This window comes from Galleria mellonella, unplaced genomic scaffold (genome assembly GCF_026898425.1).
Source record: "Galleria mellonella isolate WM207_F2 unplaced genomic scaffold, CSIRO_AGI_GalMel_v1 utg146, whole genome shotgun sequence".
NCBI lineage: Eukaryota > Metazoa > Arthropoda > Insecta > Lepidoptera > Pyralidae > Galleria > Galleria mellonella.
The window spans coordinates 7,638,947-7,662,833 of NW_026441999.1; the positions used below are offsets into that span (position 1 = coordinate 7,638,947).

The following is a 23,887-nucleotide window of genomic DNA, read 5'->3' on the forward strand; positions in this document are numbered from 1 at the left end:
CTGATGTGTGAAAATGGTATGGTGACCCCGCCTGCGCTAACGGGATACACCGGCGGAGCACCAGTGAAGGGTGATAGATGAGAATGAAAACAGGCCAGTTAGCCCATCATGATGAATTCATCAGGTATTAACCATGATAGTTTCCAGGGGGAACCGCGACGAGGTCGCGACCCAACCAGCTGGGTATATTGCCAGCAATGGAATTCTCAGTCTCTATCACTAACAATCCCTTTCCCCCCTTTTTTAATGGATTATAATGGAACCGTTGCCCCGCCAGCGTTATCGGTATTCACTGGTGGGGCATCAGTGAGATGATAGATGAGGATGAAAGCAGGTCAGTTGGTATCATGACAATGCCTCACGATGGTTTCCAGGTGGAACCGCGTGGAGGTCGAACTGATGATATCTACGGCTGTTAGACCAATCTATCAAGATTTATAACAATTATTTCTCTTCACTGGATAGAGGTTGAGTTAATAGGGTGTATTGCAAACAATGGGGTTTCTATCCCCATTACTAAAAGTCCTTCCTTCTCCCCTCCCATGTGCTGGCGGTATCCGCTAATGGGGCATCAATGAGGTAGGAAAATGATGAAGATAGGTCAGTTAGCCCATCGTGGTTAATTCATCAGGTAGGGGGAAAGGGATTGTTAGTAATGGAGACTGAGAATCCCATTGCTAGCAATATACCCAACCAGGTCGACCTCCTCGCGGTTCCTCATGAAAATTATCATGGTTAATTCCTGATGAATTCATCATGATGGGCTAAATGACCTGTTTTCATTCACATCGATCAGCCTTCACTGGTGCTCCGCCAGCGTATCCCGTTAGCGCAGGCGGGGTTACCATACCATTTTCACCCATCAAAATAAATACCCCTGGTATTACAGGCGGTCATAGGCTACGGTAACCGCTTACCATCAGATCGACCGTATGCTTGTTCGCCACCTCAGTGGTATATAAAGAAAAAGATCAAAATACCATTCAAATTTGGTATTCGATTAGTGAAGACAATTGAATTACTGAAAATAAACTTTTAAGCTACGCAAACTCACTCGGCCGTTTGTAGCCGCGTGCGAAAGGGACAACACCACTGTGCGAACGGGACAACAGCACGTAACCCGACACCGGCACATCTGCGTCCGTAAAAGCGTACAGGGCCGGCCTCGGTCATAGATATTATTGTTAAATGTGAATTTACTACTAATTGGTCTTGTCAAGTAATTTTGACCCTATGAGCCTGGCCAGTTGCGTTGTTACGTAATGTCGCAGTCTCATAATACAGTTGAAACGCTTGCTGTTTTTGTCACTAGCACTAGATAGCATAAAATAAGGGGGGGGGGGGGAAGGGATTGTCAGTGATGCGGATTACTATTCTCGTTGCTAACAATATACCCTAACAGGTCGAACTCCCCGTGGTCCCCCCTGGAAACCAAGTGTATTCATCACGATGGGCTAACTGATCTGTCTTTTCATTCTCACGTATCATCCCTCGCTGGTGCCCCGCCAGCGTACACCATTCTATTATCATACATTAAAAAAAAGTATAAAACAAAGTCGCGTCCCTTCTGTCTGTCCCTATGTATGCTTAGATCTTTAAAACTACGCAACGGATTTTGATGCGGTTTTTTTAATAGATAGAGTGATTCAAGAGGAAGGTTTATATGTATAATACATGCCTAATATTGTAGAGGAACATTGATAATTTTAGAGGTTTCTAATGTGACGTGATGTAATGTGCACCCGTGCGAAGCCGGGTCGGGTCGCTAGTCGATTAAAAAAAAGAGAGTGTTGCACCTTGAACGATAATGGAATAATATCTCGCTTATGGTAACGGTAAACAGTAGACGGGGGGGGGGGGGGGAAGGATTCTTAGTAATGGGGTCTGACCCATTGCTGGCAATACACCTTATCAGGTCGACCTCCACGCGGTTCCACCTGGAAACCACCGTGGTTAGTTCTAGTGGAATTCATCACGATGGGCAAACTGACTTGCTTTCATCGTCACCTATCATCCCTCGCTGGTGTCTCGCCAGCATATACCGATAGCGCAGGCGAGCTTGCCATGCTATTATCACCCATTAAAAAAAAAGTGCACTACTGTCAGATGATGGGGGGAAGGGATTGTTAGTAAGTAATATAGAATGAGAATCCCATTGCTAGCAATATACCCAACCAGGTCGACCTCCTCGCGGTACCCCTGGAAACTATCATGGTTAATTCCTGATGAATTCATCATGATGGGCTAACTGGCCTGTTTCCATTCTCATCTATCACCCTTCACTGGTGCTCCGCCAGCGTATCCCGTTAGCGCAGGTGGGGTTACCATACCATTTTCACCCATAAAAAAAAAAACTGTCAGATGATAGGTGAAGATAGTTGTAGATCAGTTAGCCCATCGTGATGAATTTCACAAGAATTAACCACGACAGTTTCCAGGGGGAACAATTCATATAGAAATATCAACTAGAAGTATTATTTTATCCGCGTTGTGAAATGTCTAATAAATTATCATCAAGTAAAAAAAAACCTGTAAGACTCAAAACTCGGACACGACAAACTCAAACTTATGTTTTTTTGGCGCGAAAACTTCTGCTTCATTAATCATTTAGAATTAATCCTTTGCACGATAATACATACAGTGACGCCCTCAAACGCAGTGCAGGCAGTTTTTTTTTAATGGATGATAATGGAATGGCAACCTCGCCTGCGCTAACGGTATACGCTGGCGGAGCACCAGTGAGGGGTGACAGGTGAGAATAAAAAGGCAGTCAGTTAGTCCATCGTGATGAATACAGTTGAGATTCATCGCGGTTTCCAAGGAGGACCACGTGGCTTTGCAGGTAGTTAGTGGATGCAGGTGGCTCAGGACCGTTCCTTGTATCAATTTATAGGGGAAGCCTATTTTTAGCAGTGGATACATAATGGCTGGTACGAAGATGATCACAGTAATATAAAGATTAGGAAAAAATACACAATTTTTCTGTCTTAGTTAACAAAATTACCTAGCAACTTTTTTTATGCAACTTAGAATGGCAAACAAGCTGACGGCCCACCTGATGGAAAGTGATAACCGTCGCCTATAGACATGAGCGGTACCATGGACATAACAGAGTATACTGTTCCGCCCATGATACCCCTCATGCGTTGCCATTCCTGAGGTGTTATTCCTCTCTACCCAGTAAATTCACGCCATATCCCACCATTCAAACCGAAACACAGCCATGCAAACAAAACTACTTCACGGTTGAAACATGAATGGAACAGAGGTACCCAAGCAATCGACTTTTGTACAAAGTCTTCCTGGTACTCTGGTAAAATCCTCTACTGACAAAATCTCCCTTTTGGAGGAGGCCTATGTTCAGCAGTAGCCAATAAATGTCGCTTTTAGCGATAAGCTCGCCCATTGTTTTCTCATTGTGATTATTTCTTGTAATTGTTTGTATTTATAATAAGTTTACTATTGTAATCTTTTGGAGGAAACAATAAAGAGTATCTATCTATTACATCCCATTACTAACAATCCCTTTCCCCCCATGGTATATTGTTAGCTACGGGGAACCTAGTCCCCGTTACTAGTACTCTCTTTCGCTCTCTATTACCAAAATTTGCCACTTTTCATCAGATGGACCGCCATTTGCAGTTGCATAAAAAATAATTTTGTATTTCATGACATACGTTGACTATAGAGTGCTTATACTGCAATATTAAATGCTGATAATGATTTAATGATATACTGTGATGATTTTCAAGTCATTGACGTATTTTTGATGATTAAGTTAAAGATCAAATGCGTCATTTCTATACTTGACATATTTAGCAAACTTGTTATATCTAATATATAAAATTCTCGTGTCACGGTGTTTGTTACCAAACTCCTCCGAAACGGCTTTACTGATTTTTATAAAATTTTGTGTGCATATTGTGTAGGTCTGAGAATCGGCCAACATCTATTTTTCATACCCCTTAATGATAAGGGTGACTTACCCCTAAATATTTTATTTTTATTTTTTGACAAAACTTTTTATTTTATTTTATTATGATTTATCATTGAAAAATACATATAAATTCCAATTTTCACGCTTTTACGATCAACCCCTGTTTTTTAATCGCGATTTTTATATACCGCAATAGAGTTGCATGACGGCAATCGAATATAATAATTGTAGTACGATAAATTTTCATGTATAGTTCTCGAAATAATGTATATGGTAAAACAACGTTTGCCGAGTCAGCTAGTCATTTTATACAAATTTCTTTCTTTCTATGTGTAAAAATAGCAAATGGTGTGGTTTCAAAGGAATGTTCTCCCGCGAACACTCAGACTGTGGAATGAGACTGCCGAGGTTTTCCCTAGAGACGACAGTATGGGGTTCTTCAAAAAGAGTGTATTAAAGTCTCTTCAGAGTCGGCAACGTACACGTGACATCACTAGTGTTGCAGGCGTCTATAGTCTACAGTGACCGTGTACCATCAGACGGGCTGTATGCTTGTTTGCCAGCTTTCCGGTATAAAAAAAAATAGTGTATAAATTCTTTGTAAATAGTATTGTAGTTGGATATTCTTCTTTTAATGCAATTTAGAATGGCAAATATTGATAGAAAGAGGGTAAACGTTGTCTATACATCGTTCTTGTCTCAACCGTTAACTGTGCACTGCTGAACATATCCTCACCTATAAGGGAGGTTTTGCCAGTAGTTGCCACGCTTGGCAGGCGGATTGGCAATCGCAGTTTGGCTTTTGTTGATGTTTTAAGGGGGATGGCTACTGCTCATTCTTCCACCTTAACCTCCCTTAGTCGCTTTTTACGATACTCACAGGAAAGGAAAGGGTGGCCCATTCTGTGCCGGAACCTACACGCCTATATAATGCGTGAATTTAAAGAAAAGCAACATCTTTTACTACTTTTCTAAGTTTGGAGGAAAAAGGGTTGATAGTAATAGGGATTATCAGCTCCATTGTTAACCATATACACTGGCAGGCCGACCACCACGCGGTCCTCCTGGTAACTACCACATTTCATTCCTGGTGAATACATCTCTACGAGCCAACTGACCTCATCTCTGATTTCGTCCTCATCTGTTATTCCTCAGTTGTACCCTACTAGCGTATACCAATAGTGGACGCGGGGTTAGCATTCTATTTTCATCGCTTAAAATATAATCTCTTTCGGAGATGAACGCTTAGAATTTTTATTGTATATAGCTATACATAGATTTAGGATAGTACCTGTCCACGTAGCGATACGTTTTTGCGTAACGCATAAAACTTATTTCGAATTCCCAAGCATTTGAACGACAAAAAAGGTATAATACGAAAACCGTCTAACCGAATCACGTCTAAGCCTAGCGAAAAGATGAAAAAAAAAAAACGTAGAAATTAAAAAGAAAAAGCAGCCGGCGGCCATGTTGCCGCCATATCGAGTTACGCAGGGGCGGGCTGTCAGTTTGCGTACGTCACATTGTGCGGCGGTACCATTTGGGCCTGCCTATATTGTGAGGCCACTGTTTTCTTAGACCACGATAAATATACAAGAATTATTTTGTTTTTTTTTTTTTAAAACTTAGAATACTTATTTAGTAAGCGCGTGCAAAAAATTCGTGTTCCACGTTTAAAAAATTGGACATGAGCATTTATTGAGCTTTTTTATAGTTAGTTGTTGTACTTTAGTTAACTGGTGAACTGCTTGGTATCGAGAGAGCAAAAAATAAAATTTCTTTCATTCAGCGAAAACAGCTTCTCATCTCTATCTGTCTTACATCTCAATAATCTTAACACTAGATACAAATACAAACTTGCTGTTCCGAAGTATAGTTTAGAAAAAGTTAATATGTCTTTTATGGGAATGAGCATTAAATGTTATATTAAGATACCGAAGAATATTTTGGATCTACATTTTAATAAATTTAAAACATTTTTTTTGTATACAACTTAGAATTGCAAACAAGCTGACGGCCCATCTGATGGAAAATGGTAACCGTCGCCTACAAACATGAGCAGTACCATGGACATAACAGAGTATACTGTTTCGCTCATGATACCCCTCATGCGTCGCCATTCCTGAGGACTCAGGTGTTATTGCTCTGTACCCTGTAAATTCACGCCATATCCCGCCCTTCAAACCGAAACACAGCCATGCAAACACAACTGCTTCACGGTTGAAACACTAATGGGACAGAGGTACCCAAGCAATCGACTTTTGTACAAAGTCTCCCTCTGGTAAAAACTGTCATTAAAATCTACACTTATTGGATAAAACACACTAAACGATTACTTGAATGACAAATGTGTATGGTGTTAGTCAATCATGTACGGGTTTTTAACGACCATGTAATTATATAGATACCGGGGGGAAAGGGATTGTTAGTAATGGAGACTGAGACCCATTGCTAGCAATATACGCAACCACGTCGACCTCCTCGCGGTTCTAACTCTCTGGAAACTATCACGGTTAATTATTGATGAATTCATCACGATGGGCTAACTGGCCTGTTTTCATTCTCATCTATCACCCTTCACTGGTGCTCCGCCAGCGTATCCCGTTAGCGCAGGCGGGGTTACCATATCATTTTCACCCATCTAAAAAAAAATACATGGTAGTGTGTTTAATGTCTTTTTTTTTTATTGATTTAATGTGTTTTATATGCATAATTTTAAAAGAAAATATTAGCATTCTGCACTCCTTCTCTATGTAAACTATAAGTGTGCGATATTTCATACTTCTCTGTCCATGCAATTTTCGTAAAAAGGGGTACAATTTTTTTGCTTCACTTATTAATTATAAAAAAGTTCTGCTAGCCATAAGGCTAGCAACATCCATGCATTACAATCTCCAAAAATCAGTAAAACTTTGTCTGTGTTATATTTACATAAATATATATAAGTATATATTTTTTTTTTAATTTCAGTGGCGGCGCTGGGGACAAGCAGTTAGACTCATCAACAGACGACGACAGCGATGCTCCAGCCCATCCCCAGCAGATGGCGCCACCGGCGCACGCCCCGCAACCTCTGTACCCATTGTACGAGCATCCACTGGCCCATCTGCAGTACCATCACACGTGACCTTACTAACACCCTGTATATTGTAATTTTTCATCACCCTGTGTACCGTAAGAACGAAGTTAATATTAGAAGAAACTGTACTCGTATTTCTTTTTCTCACAATTAAAACTCGACTCTGTACAAATAGCGTAGAATTCCAAATGCTCTGACAATTATTTCTGATTATCCTGTAGATAATTTGTCATCTACTGCGAGGAACATACTCGTTCTAGATAGTAGAATGGTTTGGGTTCGAATCCCATTCGATCGATTAGTCGGAAGGTAATTTGCCAACTTATTACTTAGACTAGGGACTCGCTCCGGCTTTACATGGCTTTTTTTTTCAACAAAACAGCCCACGTTACTCATCTCTCCGTAGGTGAAGTAAATTTTAAAAACAGTTAAGCATTTTTTTTTTATTTTGTTCACTGCGAAAAAAAGCAAAAAAAATTATTATTTGTAATTATTGATTCCCAAAAGTAGTGTTATGTTTTTTTTTTAATATTTTCAAATACCCTTTAAGAGACTTACTAAAGTGATTTTCAATAGGAATTCGACCGTTAATATTTTAGAATATTTATTTAAATTACGATTTTAATTGTAATCGACTCACCCTGTATATTGTAATTATCATATCATGTATAATGTAGGTAAGATTGTTTATATGCACATAACAGTGATATACAGGCTGATACAAAACAAATAAAAAAATCATTAATCCACGATAATACATATTCCTGAAACTGAAAAACTTTATCAAGTAATTATCAGAGGGACTATACAAAAGTCGATTGCTTGGGTACCTCTGTCCCATTCGTGTTTCAACCGTGAAGCAGTTGTGTTTGCATGGCCGTGTTTCGGTTTGAAGGGTGGGTTATGGCGTAAATTTACTGGGTACAGAGGAATAACACCTGAGTCCTCAGGAATGGCAATGCATGCGGGGTATCATGGGCGAAACAGTATACTCTGTTATGTCCATGGTACTGCTTGTGTCTATAGGCGACGGTTACCACTTTACATCAGGTGGGCCGTCAGCTTGTTTGCCATTCTAAGTTGTATTTTATTATTACAAATTCTCACATTCACATCGCCTATAGACATGAGCGATACCATGGACATAACAGAGTATACTGTTTCGCCCATGATACCCCGCATGCGTTGGCATTCCTGAGGACTCAGGTGTTATTCCTCTGTACCCAGTAAATGCACGCCATATCGCACCCTTCAAACTGAAACACAGCCATGCAAACACAACTGCTTCACGGTTGAAACACGAATGGGACAGAGGTACCCAAGCAATCCACTTTTGTACAGCCTCCCTCTGATAAAAAGGATTCCGCTTGGTATAGCAATTACAAATAGGTGACCCTGTATATGAACAGGGCATTGTTGCATTACATTGTTGCTGAACTAAACAAGCAAAGTGGCAAATTCAAATATAGCCTGTTTCAATAGAAATTAATAAAAAAAATAACTAAGTTTTATTTAAATTATTATATAGACATATTGTAAATGAAGGTAGTAACAAATCGAAACATTTAATCGATTATTCAAATTTGGAATTGTATTATGGCCGCGTCAGTTGTACCTTTTTTTTCTTATTTTTTTTTTTATTGATGGGTGAAAATGGTATGGTAACCCCGCCTGCGCTAACGGGATACGCTGGCGGAGCACCAGTGAAGGGTGATAGATGAGAATGTCAGTTCAGTTAGCCCATCATGGTGAATTCATCAGTAATTAACCATGATAGTTTCCAGGGGGAACCACGAGGAGGTCGACCTGGTTGGGTATATTGCTAGCAATGGGATTCTCAGTCTCCATTACTAACAATCCTTTTGCCCCCTCTTATTATTATTTTAACTCTTACTGTCCACTGCTGGACATAAGCCTTCTCCATAAGGGGAGTTTTATCAGTAGTTGCCACGCTTGGCAGGCGGGTTGGCAACCGCAGTTAGGCTTTTAGAGATATTTTAAGAGGGACGCTGCTGCCTATCACTCGTCCTGCCTTAGTCGCCTCTTACGACACCCACGGGAAAGAAACGAGTGGCTCATTCTATGCCGGGACCACACGGCGAATACCTCAGTTTATATTTTTATGAATTTCTATTGAAATAGCCTAAAGATTTATTATTTATATTTATTGTTTAATTTTAATATAAATTTATTTATAATCTTATTATTTAGTAAATAAATGCGTGTATCTTGTATAAATATATTATAGTAAGATATAAGACGTATATATATATATATATATATATATATATATATATATATATATATATACAGGGTGGAATTGGAAAGATTAGCGTCCTTTGAAGGGAGTGCTCTATCAGAGTAACTAAATATTTTTTCCAAAGAAACGCGGATTGAAATAAGAATTTTAAATTTTAAACCGACTTCACAAAAGAAGTAGGTTTTCAAATTTTTTCCATTCAATTCAATTTATTTATGGCATTTGAGGCGGTATTCACTTACCATCAGGTGAGCCGCATGCTCGTTTGCCCCTTGTGTTGTAAAAAAAAAAATTTCAATATTATTTTGAAAGATAGATATTTAACAATAATAATAATAATATAATTTATTTGCTGAAAAACACGGTATACACACGTTAGCAATAATATGTTAGGAACAGGCGTGTTTTGTCAAAACAATGGCATGCAAAATTTTAATATTTATGGTAACTTCTTTTCGAATACTATTAACAAAATATTATTTATGTGCTTAGATAGATAGATAGATAGACAATTTATTTACATTACTTACAGCACACAAATTACAATAAAAAAAAAACAAACATACACGTAATACACAGCAAAAGAGACAAAAGAATAAAAATAAAAAAAGCACAAATAAAAAAAAATAATACAAAAACAAAATACATAATCTAACAATCTCCTTTGTTACCATTCCTTCATGCGTGTGCCATAGTAACACAAAATGGCTTATAAAGTAGAATTATTCTTCAGTCCAACAAGTCCTTAATTCAGTAATAACATTTGTCCAAAAGCCATTTGTACAGTGTGTTCTTAAATTTTGTAATAAAGTACATTGTAGACCCTGTCGGGCACAGCGATTAGAAGCGGGGAGGGCGTCGTTTTTTAAATTTTCATAAAGTATTCAATAATTTTTATTTAAAAAAATGAAATCTAACTGTATTGGGTTTATTTTTATTTTTTATGTTTGTTACCTCATAACTCCGTTAGTTGTAAATCGATTTGGAAAATTATTTTTTTATCTGCAAGTTGTAAGTATGTCCTTGTTAGTTTCATAGAAATTTTATCAAAATCGATACAGTAGTTTAGTTTTTAAATCAAAATAATCGGTTTTTTTTTTCTATTCTAACACGGCGTGTTAAATTGTCGAGTTAGTAATATTTTATGTCGTTTTTCGACCAATGTTTCTTTGGAAGAAGTGTTCAGTACCACTGCTAGGACACACCCTTAAAAGAATGCTAATTATTTCGAGATCACCCTGTATATGTATACATAGTACACATTAAATGTATTAATTAGTATTTTTTAAAAGAAAGTGTGTTGTTAAATTATATATTGCTGTTTTATTTCTCCGTTATTTTTTTTTTAATAGATGATGATGGAATGGTAAATCCGCCTGCGCTAACTGTATACGCTGGCGGGGCACCAGTGAGGGATGATAGGTGACGACGAAAAGTTATTCGACGATAAAATAATCACCAGTTTCCAGAGGGAGGGGGGAAAATAACATCCCTTCCCCCTCAACAGGCAGGGGGGAATGGGATTGTTAGTAATGAGATTTAACAACCTCATTGCTAACAATGCACCCTACCAGGTCGACCTCCACGCGGTTCCCCCTGGAAACTATAGTGGTTAATTTTTGTTTAATTAGTCGCTATGGGCCAACTGACCTGCCATAATCCTCACTTGTCACCTTTTACTGGTGCCCCGCCGGCGTATACCGATGGCGCAGGGGGGGGGGGGGGGGGTTACCATTCCATCTTCACTCATAAAAAAACCCTCAACAGGCAAGGGGTGGAACTTTCTTCTTGCATATTTTGTTCCAGTCACATACAGATGAATTTTGAGGTATTTGCCTTAAATCCTTGTATGTGCTTGTATGTGACTGTATGAATAGGCTATTCGTGAGTCTGCAAGCTTTATCTTAGACAACATCTTCATTTTCCATCAAGTGAGAGCGAGACCAATCGTGGGATATTTCAACAGTAAAAAAAAATGCTTATTTTTTCATTTCACTAATACTCAAATTATGAAACGGAATTAAACATAAATGTGAGATATTTATTTATTATTAACAATTGTCACTTTAATAGCATTTTGATTTACATTTTTTTTTCTTTCAAATACAATTGATTTTTTTTTCCTATTTAAGAGCTGTACTCTTGTCGGTGGAGCTTTTGCCACTCACTACGATTTTCAACAAATCTCTTCACCTCTCGATACGACACGACATCAACTTTTTCCTTGATCTGCCTGATGTAACTATGCCTTAGTCTCCCCTTCTCCCTCCTTCCTTCTATCTTACCTTCTATTATATAATCTATTTACGTTATTAAAATGGGAATGGTATATAAATCATTACTATGTAAATCTTTAACTACAATCGTCGATTCAGAGTAATAACTCAGATTTATAACTTCTGATTTTTTTTTAATCAACTTAGAATGGCAAACAAGCTGACGGCCCACCTGATGGAGAGTGATAACCGTCGCCTATAGACATGAGCAGTACCATGGACGTAAGAGAGTATACTGTTTCGCCCATGACACCCCGCATGCGTTGCCATTCCTGAGGACTCAGGTGTTATTCCTCTGTACCCAGTAAATTCACGCCATATCCCATCCTTCAAACCGAAACACAGCCATGCAAACACAACTGCTTCACGGTCGAAACACGAATAGAAACACAGAGGTACCCAAGCAATCGACTTTTGTACAAGGTCTCCCTCTGGAAAAACGGTATTGTGGTCTTTAGACCGTCATCCTTCATCGCTTCCTTAATATCTAGAGCCCAGAAGTAATGGCCAAAGTATTACTTGCATAGTTAACAGCTATTTCTCCAGATAGCGTAGTCTCATAATCCACTTGAATTTGGAGAAATCTCGAATAGAGTTAACCTCAGCTACAATACTTTGACCAGTGGTACTACCATGAAATGAAATTCCGAATTTTCGGGTTCAATTTCGTATTTTTGTTCGTACCAAAATCGACCCAGTAAATGGAGCTTAACATTTCGTTCATCACAAATCCTATCCTAATAGTTCAGGGAAACGATATTTTAACATTTTTAATAATTTTAAACGGCATGTATTATGTATTTTTAACATCAAATTTTTGTTTCGTACGTGCCCGAAATTTCGGAAAATATTTCATGGTAGGCCCTCAGGTTTTGAAGTGATTTCAACATCTGAATCAGATCCTATTGTTACAGGATTGGATTTCCATACAAACTTTCCCCAATTGGAAGTGTAAGAGAAAGAGTTATTTCCTGTTTTTGTTCATTAAAATATATTTTAGTACAGAAATACTTAGAATATGGCACGACTACAATCCACTGATTTTACAAATATAAATTATTCTACTGTCTTTGCCGTTATTGTGAATGTTTTTTATGGGTGAAAATGGTATGGTAACACCGTCTGCGCTAACGGGACACGCTGGCGGAGCACCAGTGAAGGGTGATAGATGAGAATGAAAACAGGCCAGTTAGCTCATCATGATGAATTCATCATGAATTAACCATGATAGTTTCCAGGGAGAACCGCGAGTAGGTCGACCTGGTTGGGTATATTGCTAGCAATGGGATTCTCAGTCTTCATTACTAACAATCCCTTTCCCCCCACTCTGGTGTACTAAAGCCTCGACATAAACTTGATTAAAAAAAATAGGCACATCTTGCTGGAGGTGTGCATATATAGCAACAGCTGAGGTGGCTCTAGCAACCAAGGAAAGTACATAAAGTTTTGTTTGAGAAATCAGTTCAGGGTACAATAGGACTGATATACCTGAAGAAGGTAAAAGCCCTTAAAATAATATTAAAAAAAGGGCATACGGGTATGCGACCCCGGCCTCCCGAGCCGCTGCAGTGTCCCAGTCCTTTCCGCAACTGCAGTGTCCGCCCCCCCCCCCCTTTCCTTTTCCACATAAATCCCTTATTCCTCTTATTTACTTATTTCCTTTACGCATTTCCAACTTTCCTTTGCTTTTTCCCCTAATTCTTTCCTACATACTGTAGGTGTCTGAAACCATTAAGAAATGCATTTCCAAAGGTTTTTTTTTTAATTCTTTTAATGGATGATAATGAAATGGTAATCCCGTTTACGCTGGCGGGGTACCAGTGAGAGATAATAGGTGAGAATAATAAAGCAGGTCAGTCAACCCATTGTGATGAGTACACCTGGAATTCGGCACGATGGTTCCCAGGGAAGATCGCGTGGAGGTCGAACTGCCAAGATACATTGTTAGCTATGGTACTGGTAGTTCGCATTACTAACAATCCCTTATGATCTCTTTCATTTATAAAAATTAAAATAATAATAATAATAATAATAACAATAAAAAAAAAAACTCAAGAGCGAAGAAAGAAACCTTATGAAAGAAGACACCACGCCGGCATACACAGACCACCAGTGTATGCCGGCTGCAAACCCAATGACCCGGTCGTCGCCTCCGGAGTAGAAGCCGGGGTAGTGGGGTACGCCCCGAGGCCGCTACCTCGCCCGCCCACACAACATCAGCGGGCAAGAGAAGACCGTGTTGTATTTATTCTTTCATTTATAAGAACACACTTTTGTACATGTAACTAAGTTTACAATATATTTCTAGTAATAATTTATGAAATGAAAAGAAACAACTTCAGTTATAAAACGTCTTCACTTCAGTAATAAAACAAGTTATTTTTATTTAAAAACTAAACAATAAACCGATTTTGAGAAAAAATCCATGGAACTAATTCGAAAGTATAATTAAATTAATTTATTAATAATTAATTTATGTATATTCCTTTCAAGTGAAAAGAAAAATCAATTCTTTTATTATATATAAACAAGCGACCCGCCCCGGCTTCGCACAGGTGCAATGTTGATACTAAATCTTACCTACTACAGAATGCCCCACTAAAAAATGGTTATTATGGGTTATCCTTAAGAGACAGACATATACCGTCGTCGACTTTTTTGTTGACCTTTTTAAGGTGTACAATACTGTAGTACATTATTTTAATTTATCTCGTGGGGTTCAGCCAGCGTTTGCAATATAAGCGCAAAAAAGGTGTTTATTTACGATATCACATTAGAAACTTCTAAATTTATCAGTGTTTCTCTACAATATTATGCATGTATTATACATATAAACCTTCCTCTTGAATCACTCTATCTATTAAAAGAAACCGCTTCAAAATCCGTTGCGTAGTTTTAAAGATTTAAGCATACATAGGAACGGAGAAATAGCGACAGCGACTTTGTTTTATACTATGTAGATGATGGATTTATGAGGGAACAAATATATAAAAAATTTATGTTACAACCAAACTGACAAATTATTTTTTGAATACATTTTATAGAAATATTTTTTTATTGTAGACTTTTTAAACTACTCTGTCTAACAATTTAAAAAGGATTCAATAAGAAAAAGGGAATATTAGTAGTGAAAAATGAAAATAAATATGAAAATAGCTATTTATTCACAATAATTATATACTTACACAATATTTAGAAAATATTCATAGGTAAAGAGTACAGTACATTGTTGTTCTCAGCATCTCTGATCACAACGTGAGAGCTGGAGTAGTAACCTAGCTTGATAACTTCCCGGGAGTGAGCGGTGGGGTTCAAGTCTCCAGACGTCATCACAGCGTTGATGTCCAGCGCCCAGAAGTGATGACCCTTGAAGGTGTTCGCGTAGTTAACTGCAGTAGCACCGGACAGAGTAGCCTCATAATCCACCTGGATCTCCATGGTGCCCCGGGTCGCTAAGAGTTCAGCTATAATAGCCTGGCCAGGCTCCAAGGTGATTTCAACTCCTGATTCGGAGCCCACGGTCACAGTTTCCGATTTGGACACACTTTCTCCCCATCTGGATGTGTAAGAGAAGCTGGTCTTGCCACCGACAGACACCACTTTGATGTCGAAGCCATATTCGATTTCCTGGCCAACGGTTAATTCACCACCCTTCTCCCACGTGGAAGTGACAGTGTTTTGCACTTGCTGTTGGATTTGGGCTTTAAACGTTGCTGGTTGGGTGCTGTTGTTTCTGAAGTGTTGTGTTAATATGATACTTGGTTTCGAGCTGACCTGGAGAATACTTGCTCTCTGAGGAGACAGGGACCTGGCGACTTGCGGCCAGCCGTATACCTGGTAGAGATCGCCCCAGGGTGTCGGGCTCCTAAGGAAGGCGTCGTCAGGCCGCTGTCCGAAGTATGATTGGACGGCGTTCTTCAAATTGTTGTCGGTCAGTTGGAAGGTGTACCTCTCGTTGTCGGTGATGATGTCCACGTTGCTTCCAGCCAGGTCCACCAGTCGCTCCGCCTCGTTTTCAGAAGCGACGACATTGACTTGGATTTTAGCGTAGATTATCGGGATGAAGAGCAAAATTGCCAGATACTTCGACACCATTTTGCTCTGAAAATAAAATGAAATATTATGTATTAAATTGTTAAATAAACTCTGTAACAGTATCAAAATGGAATGTCAACCAGTATAAATGAGCACTAAAGTGAATTAGTTGGCTCGTCGTGACGAATTCACCAAGAATTAATTACAATTTTTGGAGAATTCAATGAATGACTGGATCAATATTTGAATTATACAAATATTAATCCTCGCGGAATCGAACCACGGTCTGGAATTAAGGCTTGTACATTACGACGGGCGAAGAACGGGTGAGCTCAGAATGGATCGATCCCATCGACGTTTCACCGTTCGCTTCAGTCAGGTCACCGCATGACTCGAGCGGCGCGGCAGAGTGGTAGACTGTCGGCTGCCAATTTCCAAAATTCGCAGCGGTCCCCTGTTTTACGCCCGTCGCAATACGAGTATGACGCAGGCCTTTAATCGATTATGAATGTCTTCGAACGAGAATCGATTAAGTGATCGATTGTGGAAATAAAACACAACTTACTGTGTGTGTGTGTGTAATCCCCACACCACTAGTAATAAGTGAATAAAATTCTTCTCTGCTATATTTATATAAATATGCCTCTCATATGACAAATATACAGGTTGTTCTTTTTTAGTTAGAACTTTTAATATAATTTTTTTAAAGCATTTAAATGGATTTGTATCTAATGCGCTATTGGTTTACGTTGGCCGGGAACCAGTGAGATAGCATAGATGTGAATTAAAAGGCTGGTTATTTGGCTCGTCGTGATGAATACACTTGAAATTCATCACGATGGTTTCCAGGGGATACCGCGATATCCGATACCGGATACTTTACTAGATCGGCCTCTACGCGGTCGCCTTTGGAAACAAACATAATTTATTTTTGGTAAATTCGTGAAGAGGGGGGAAGGGGTTTTTAGTAATGCGGATTACTAGCCTTACTGCTAGCAATGTACCCTATCAGGACGACCTCCATGCGGTTCTCACTAGGTGGTCTTATTCAAACTATGTTAGCTGAACTTAAACCAGAAATTTTTGAACATCTGTGTAAATTATTGATGCCCATTAATTCTTCTCTTTCCGCGTCTAGGGAAGGTAGATAAAGTTTTGTTGGAGAAATCAGTTCAGGGTACGATAGGACTGATATACCTGAAGAAGGTAAAAGCCCTTAAAATATTAAAAAAAAAAGAAACCATCGTGGTTAATCGTAGTGGAATTCGTCACGATGGGCTAATTGATCTGCTTTCATCGTCACCTATCATCTATCACCGGTATCCCGTCAGCGTATACCGATAGCGCAGGCGGGTTTACCATTCCATTATCACCTGTTTACAAAATATGCTGGTTCTTGTTGTATATATTATTATTTATTACTTATGTTTGATTTTAATTAAAAAATACCGTCTGTTGACTTGATGTATTATATATATTTTTTGTTTCATTTAATTTGTTTTACAATTTTCTTTTTTATAAAAAGCTACACCTATCAATTGTACATAAAAAGGTTCATTTTGAGCATCACCCATTGAAAACAAAAAAAAAAAAAAACAATAAAATAGTTTTTATATTAATGTGTATGTTCGTATTGAACATATAGCATAGTGTTTGCATGGCTGTGTTTCGGTTTGAAGGGTGGGATATGACGTGAATATACAGGGTACAGAGGAATAACACCTGAGTCCTCAGGAATGGCAACGCATGGGGGGTATCATGGGCGAAACAGTATACTCTGTTATGTCCATGGTACTGCTCATGTCTATCGGCGACGGCTACCACTTTCCATCAGGTGTGCCGTCAGCTTGTTTGCCATTCTAAGTTGTATAAAAAAAAGCACAGAATTCATTTGTTTTTATTATTGGAGCATACTGTATATTCTGGTGAATTGTTTATTGCCTAAATAGCAGTATGGTATAATTGATTACCATGCACTCTCATGGTTGCTATGTTGATGTCTGCAAATTATTGCTAATTTATTTATTTCTGCAAATAATATTTATGCTCTCATTACATATGTTATAATTAATTTACTTGTGAATTTATAACAAAGTTATTGAATGAGTATTTTTTTTTTTATACAACTTAGAATGGCAAACAAGCTGACGGCCCACCTGATGGAAAGTGGTAACAGTCGCCTATAGACATGAGCAGTACCATGGACATAATAGAGTATACTGTTTCGCCCATGATACCCCCCATACGTTGCCATTCCTGAGGACTCAGGTGTTATTCCTCTGTACCTAGTAAATTCACGCCATATCCCACCCTTCAAACCGAAACACAGCCATGCAGGTACAGCTGCTTCACGGTTGAAACATGAATGGGACAGAGGTACTCAAGCAAATGACTTTTGTACAGTCTCTTTCTGGTACAAACAGATGATAACATTCTGTCGAGGGGAGAATTGGATCCAAGTTAGTATGACAAGCGTATGTTGAAAATACGGTAATTGTTTTTGCAGATCTGATTTTGCAGTTTATTTTTTTTAATGGATGATAATGGAATAGTAACCCCGCCTGTGCTATCGGTATACGCTGGTGGGCCACCAGTGGGGGATGATAGGGGACAATGAAAAAAAAGCAGGTCAGTTAGCCCATGATGAATACTTTTGGAATTCGGCACGATAGTTTCCAGAGGGAACCACGGGGAGGTCGACCTGGTTGGGTGTTTTTTTTTTTTTGTAGATGAAAATGGAATGGTAATCCCCGCCTGCGTTAACGGGATACGCTGGCGGAGCACCAGTGAAGGGTGATAGATGAGAATGAAAACAGGCCAGTTGGCCCGTCATGATGAATTCATTAGGAATTAACCATGATAGTTTCCAGGGGGAACCGCGAGGAGGTCGACCTGGTTGGGTATATTGCTAGCAATGGGATTTTTAGTCTCCATTAATAACAATCCCTTTCCCCCCCTGTTTGGGTGTATTGCTAGCAATAGGGTTCTTAGTCTCTATTACTAACAATCCTTTCCCCCTTTAATATTGCAGTTAGGTGGTACTGTCAGGCGTACATCCTTAAGAACATCAGATGTTAAAATGAGACCATTTAATATCTTGAACAACAATACAAGATCTGCAAAATTTATTCAATAACAACAAGGATAATTCTAAATTTATAATAAATTCAAATTTAATTTATTACAATAGACTTGTTTACAAGCACATTTAAATCGTATTTTTTTTTTAAATCTACTGCATCGTTCGGAAAGTTGTTACCTGTTAAGAAGAGCACCTCACCAGAGGGAGTCTTTGTACAAAAGTCGATTGCTTGGGTACCTCTGGCCCATTCGTGTTTCTGCCGTGAAACAGTTGTGTTTGCATGGCTGTGTTTCGGTTTGAAGGGTGGGATATGGCGTGAATTTACAGGGTGCAGAGGAATAACACCTGAGTCCTCAGGAATGGCAACGTGTGGAGGGTATCATGGGCGAAACAGTATACTCTGTTATGTCTATGGTACTGCTCATGTTTATAGGCGACGGTTACCACTTCGATCAGGTGGGCCGTTAGCATGTTTGTCATTCTAAGTTGTATAAAAAAAAGAGCCCGCAAGAAACTCAACAGTTACTCTTTTAAATCTCCGTTAACATTATGTATACTTATTTAAATGTACTATGTCTAAAAGTACATGGTCGTTAAAAGCCCGTACATGATCCATTAACACCATGCACGTTTATCATTCAAGTGATCGTTTAGTTTGTAATAGGCTTTGTTCAATAAGTGTTTTTAATAACAGTTTTAAACTTATTAAAATGTAGATCCAAAATATCTTTCGGTATCTTATTATAATATTTAATACCCGGGGGGAAAGGGATTGTTAGTAATGGAGACTGAGAATCCTATTGCTAGCAATATACCCAACCACGTCGACCTCCTCGCGGTTCCCCCTGGAAACTATCATGGTTAATTCCTGATGAATTCATCATGATGGGCTAACTGGCCTGTTTTCATTCTCATCTATCACGCTTCACTGGTGCTCCGCCAGCGTATCCCGTTAGCGCAGGCGGGGTTACCATGCCATTTTCACCCATCAAAAAAAAATACCCATGTCCATAAAAGACATATTAACTTTTTCTAAACGATACTTCGGAACAGCAAGTTTGTATTTGTATCTAGTGTTAAGATTATTCAGATCGCTGTTTTTAAGAAACAGTTGAAGATTCCTGCGTATGCGAGTACACAAAATTTACGCTGAGAATTTAATTCCATTTATTTATTTTGTGATACATAAGTAACAGTACATAACAATGAATGGTAAAACAAGATACTTAAGTCCTCTATGATGAACCTTATCTATCGAGTACACAAATTTACAAACATATGTATATATATATATATATATATATATATATATATATATATATATATATATATATATATATATATATATATATATATATATATATATATATGGAAACAAAGAAATCCAATAACGTCATATTAACAGTATAAAAATTATAATATTAAGGAAATTTATTGCATTTATCTCCAAGGAAATCGTCAATTGAATAGCATGTTATGTTTACTAGGTATTTACATAGTTTAGTTTTGTATAATATTAATAAATAATTATATATAAAGAATATTTGTTTATTTAAATTTTTCTCTTAATGATTCACGACTACTCATAGAACAAATTGCGCGAACAGAACGGTTTTGTAAAACAAATATGCTTTGGATGTCGGCTGCTTTACCCCATATAATTATAGAATATATATTAATAAATATATTCATCTCGATTAATCAAGCAGCAAAGAAACATGGCATTCCTTCCACTCTCTGTAGGTGCATAGACTGTATGCTTAAAGGCAGAATTATAGAATCTGAGTTACTGGGGGCAAAAATATAAGCCACTACTACTAACGGATGCCACCAGGGAGGGGTACTGTCACCAATACTATGGAGTTTTGTAGTGGATACTCTAATGACATTATTAAATGAAGGGCCAGTCTATACTGTTGGATATGCGGATGATATGGTTATAATGGTGAACGGAAAATTCCCAAATACGGTATCAGAATTGATACAAACAATGAATCTAGATAATAATGTAAAAAACAAGAATATCTATATTCTTGTTTTTTACATTATTAAGTGACAGTCAAGCAACTATCAAAGCAATTGTATCAACAAGGGTGAATTCAGGGTTAACCCTAAATACTATTCAAAACTTAAATAATTTGAGTAGGCATAATAGGGTTAGTTTGATATGGGTCCCTGGACATATTGGGATTAAAGGTAATAAAAGGGCCGATGAGATCAGAATAAAAAATTATAGGTCCCGAACCATATGTTGCACTTGCATCAAGTGTTGTTAACTCTGCCCTTGAGGAGTATGTGAGGAAAAAACAGCAAAAGGAATGGAGGACTTTGAAGGGTCTTAAAGATTCTAAAAAGTTCTTAAATGACAATGTTGAAGGATGGGATAAACTCATCTACAGCGGTGGCAGACAACAGGTGAGACTCATTATGGGTGTTTTAACTGGACATATGCCAATAAGGCATATACTACACAAGATGGGTCTATCTTCGGACACACTGTGCAGACTGTGCGGGGAGAAATCAGAATCCATGGAACACTTGACGTGCAACTGTGTTTCGTTAGCGAGCATGCGCATGAGGCTACTGGGAACGGCTTATTTAAAGCCAGGAGACTACAGATATCTTAAACCGCGGGATATCGTTAAGGTAACCCAAAGGATCTATGAAATGATGGTATAAGGCAGGGGGAAGTACAAAAGATCCCGATGGGTCGACGTGCAACAGCTTAGCTGACCCAATATGCGAATATAAGATAAGATAGGCTTGGAGATGTTGTAAGAGGGACGCTGCTGCCCATCTCTCGCCCTCCCTTAGTCGATTCTTACGACACCCACGGGAGAGGAAGGGGTGGGCTATTCTAAGCCGGGACCACGCGGCGAACATTACAGTCTATGCATTTCTAATCACGACTGTTGAGTTGGAATAGTAACCTATTTTGATAACTTCCCAGGACGGCACGGAAGTTCTTAAGCCCCCAGCTCTCATCACATCGTTGATGTCCAGGCCCCGGGAACCATTGTATCTGTAGCGGTAGTTGTTAGCAATTCTACCCGAGAGAGTAGCCTCGTAATCCACCTCAACTAGCATGATGCCCCTTGTCACATGAAGTTCAGCTGCAACAGCCTGACCGGGCTTCAGGGCGATTTCAACGCTCGATTCGGGGCCCACTGTCACAGTCTCTGATTTGGACACGCTCTCTCCCCATCTGGATGTATAAGATAATGAGGTCGTGCCACCAACAGAATCCACCAAGAAATTAAAGTTGTACTGAATGTTCTGATCAACGCTAAAGTCTCCGTCCTTCTCCCACGTGGAAGTGATAGTGTTTTGAAGATCCTGTTTCATTTGAGTTTTGAACGTAGCTAGTCCCGTGCTGTTGTTCTCGAAGTGTTGTGTCGAAACGATGCTTACAGTTGAGCTGACCAGAAGAATCTTTGCTTTGTGAGGAGACAGGGTTGTGGAAACTTGCGACCAGTCGTAGAAATCGCCCCAAAGTGTTGGGCTTCTGAGGAAGGCGTCAGTCGGTTGCTGTCCGAGGTATGCCCGGACGGCCTTCTTCAAATTGTAATCGCTCAAGCGGAAAGTGTTCCTCTCCGTGTCGCTGATGATGTCCTTACTACTTCCAGAGAAATTAACCATTTGTAGCGCTTTGCTCTCAGATGGTACGACATTTACTTGGATGTTGGCGGAGATCACCGGGATGAGAAGTAAAATTGACAGACACTTCGACGTCATTATGTTCTGGAAATAGAACAATATTATACTTTTGTAACAAAAATACAAATAAATAAAATAAAAAATAGTAATAAAAAAAGTAAATAACAGACTAGATTGTCATTAAGTGGCGAATTGGTTATGTCTATCTTTTATGTCGAATTTAAATCGAATCTAGGGCAATTCAATCAATATTTCATCAGGAATCACTCACGATGTCAGAGAGACTGAGGGCAGGGGGCGTGGGGTTAAATCGACAAGGTATATCCGATAGAAAAAAATATTTAAATTTTTTTTTATAGTACCTTTTCTGCACTAGATTCCCCGCTAATAATTCTGATTGCACTGAATTTGCAATTCTTTCAGAGATAAGCCCTCCCTTGCTAACAAGTTGTTAAACTAATCGCTATATCTTTTTTTACAAGTGCAATATATATATATATATATATATATATATATATATATATATATATATATATATATATAATACAATACAAACCTTCTATGCAAGAATAATATATTTTTCCAATTGTGTAATATTTACTATGTATATGTACGGTCCACAAAGCCAATTATAATGAAATTAATTGTTTTGCCTTATATATATGTATATATATATATATATATATATATATATATATACATATATATTTCTTTCGTATGATTAATGTACAGAGTGTTTTTAAAATGCCTTATGTCTTCAGTTTACGCTACTGGTTTACACTGGTGGTGTACCAGTGAGGTCGTTTGGCTCATCATTTAATAAATAAATCAAATTTACCATGAATTAATTATGATATTTTATAATTGCATATGTTTTTATGATTAAGTTTTCCAAAGGCGAGCGAGTGGGAAAGGAATATGTGATGACTTACATAATAATAGCAATGGAAATATGTTTTTTTTTAATGGATGATAATGAAAAGGTAACCCCGCCTGTGCTATCGGTATATATTAGCGGGGCACCAGTGAGAGATGATAGATGAGAATGAAGGCAGGTCAGCCGGTTTATCCTGAAGAATTCGACAAGAATTAACACGATGGTTTACAGGGGAAACAGCGTGGAGGCCGATCTGACAGAGTATTGCCAGCAATGGGGCTGTTAGAACCCAATACTAACAATTCCTTTTCCCTCTGAATGGAGGTATGTTGGCCAAGATTGCAAGAACTTCTCTTTGCCAGAAGTTACTACCAGCTGGCAGAATACCTTTTAAACTAATGTCGTGGTCTCGGGTCCCTTACTACATTTCACATCCATGTTAGTATAGCTGCTTTCAAGCAGAAATACAGGTGGTACAGAAAGGAACGTGCCAATGATTTTTGTACAAAGTTTCTTGGTAAAAAGTTTACTAGGCTCATTTCTTATTGTCCACTTGTTGCCTCCTAGTGTACAAGCCATCATTAGATATACTAAAAGGAGCTAAAGCTTCTCCATATCCAAGAAACCATAGTGTTTTTGTGGTTGGTTGGTTGATGGGCTAACTTACCTGATTTCATCTTCACC

At 38.4% G+C, this 23,887-nt stretch overlaps 2 protein-coding genes and 1 pseudogene across 2 annotated transcripts in view; 1 reads left to right on the forward strand and 2 right to left on the reverse strand.

Moving 5' to 3' along the window:
* LOC113514696 (homeobox protein six1a-like) overlaps positions 1-10,608 on the forward strand; it is a 53,440-nt gene extending 42,832 nt beyond the window's left edge. The window contains exon 7 of the mRNA XM_052891941.1: positions 6,908-10,608. Within this exon, the coding sequence (XP_052747901.1) occupies positions 6,908-7,064 (157 nt within the window). The 3' untranslated portion in view covers positions 7,065-10,608. The remainder of the gene's footprint in view (positions 1-6,907) is intronic.
* A 4,085-nt stretch (positions 10,609-14,693) lies between these two features.
* LOC113514627 (spherulin-2A) lies at positions 14,694-16,246 on the reverse strand. Its single transcript, XM_026898723.3, has 2 exons — positions 16,153-16,246; positions 14,694-15,653 (listed from the first exon to the last, which is right to left on the reverse strand). The coding sequence occupies exon 2, from the start codon at positions 15,645-15,647 to the stop codon at positions 14,745-14,747; it is 903 nt and encodes a 300-aa protein (XP_026754524.2). The 5' UTR covers positions 15,648-15,653; positions 16,153-16,246; the 3' UTR covers positions 14,694-14,744.
* Positions 16,247-20,077: 3,831 nt separating this feature from the next.
* LOC113509249 (spherulin-2A-like) lies at positions 20,078-22,946 on the reverse strand (annotated as a pseudogene).
* Positions 22,947-23,887: the final 941 nt, after the last annotated feature.

What these genes read in the sequence shown, in the direction of transcription:
- LOC113514627 (XM_026898723.3), bottom strand. Translation starts at nt 15,647, where the DNA reads ATGGTGTCGAAGTATCTGGCAATTTTGCTCTTCATCCCGATAATCTAC.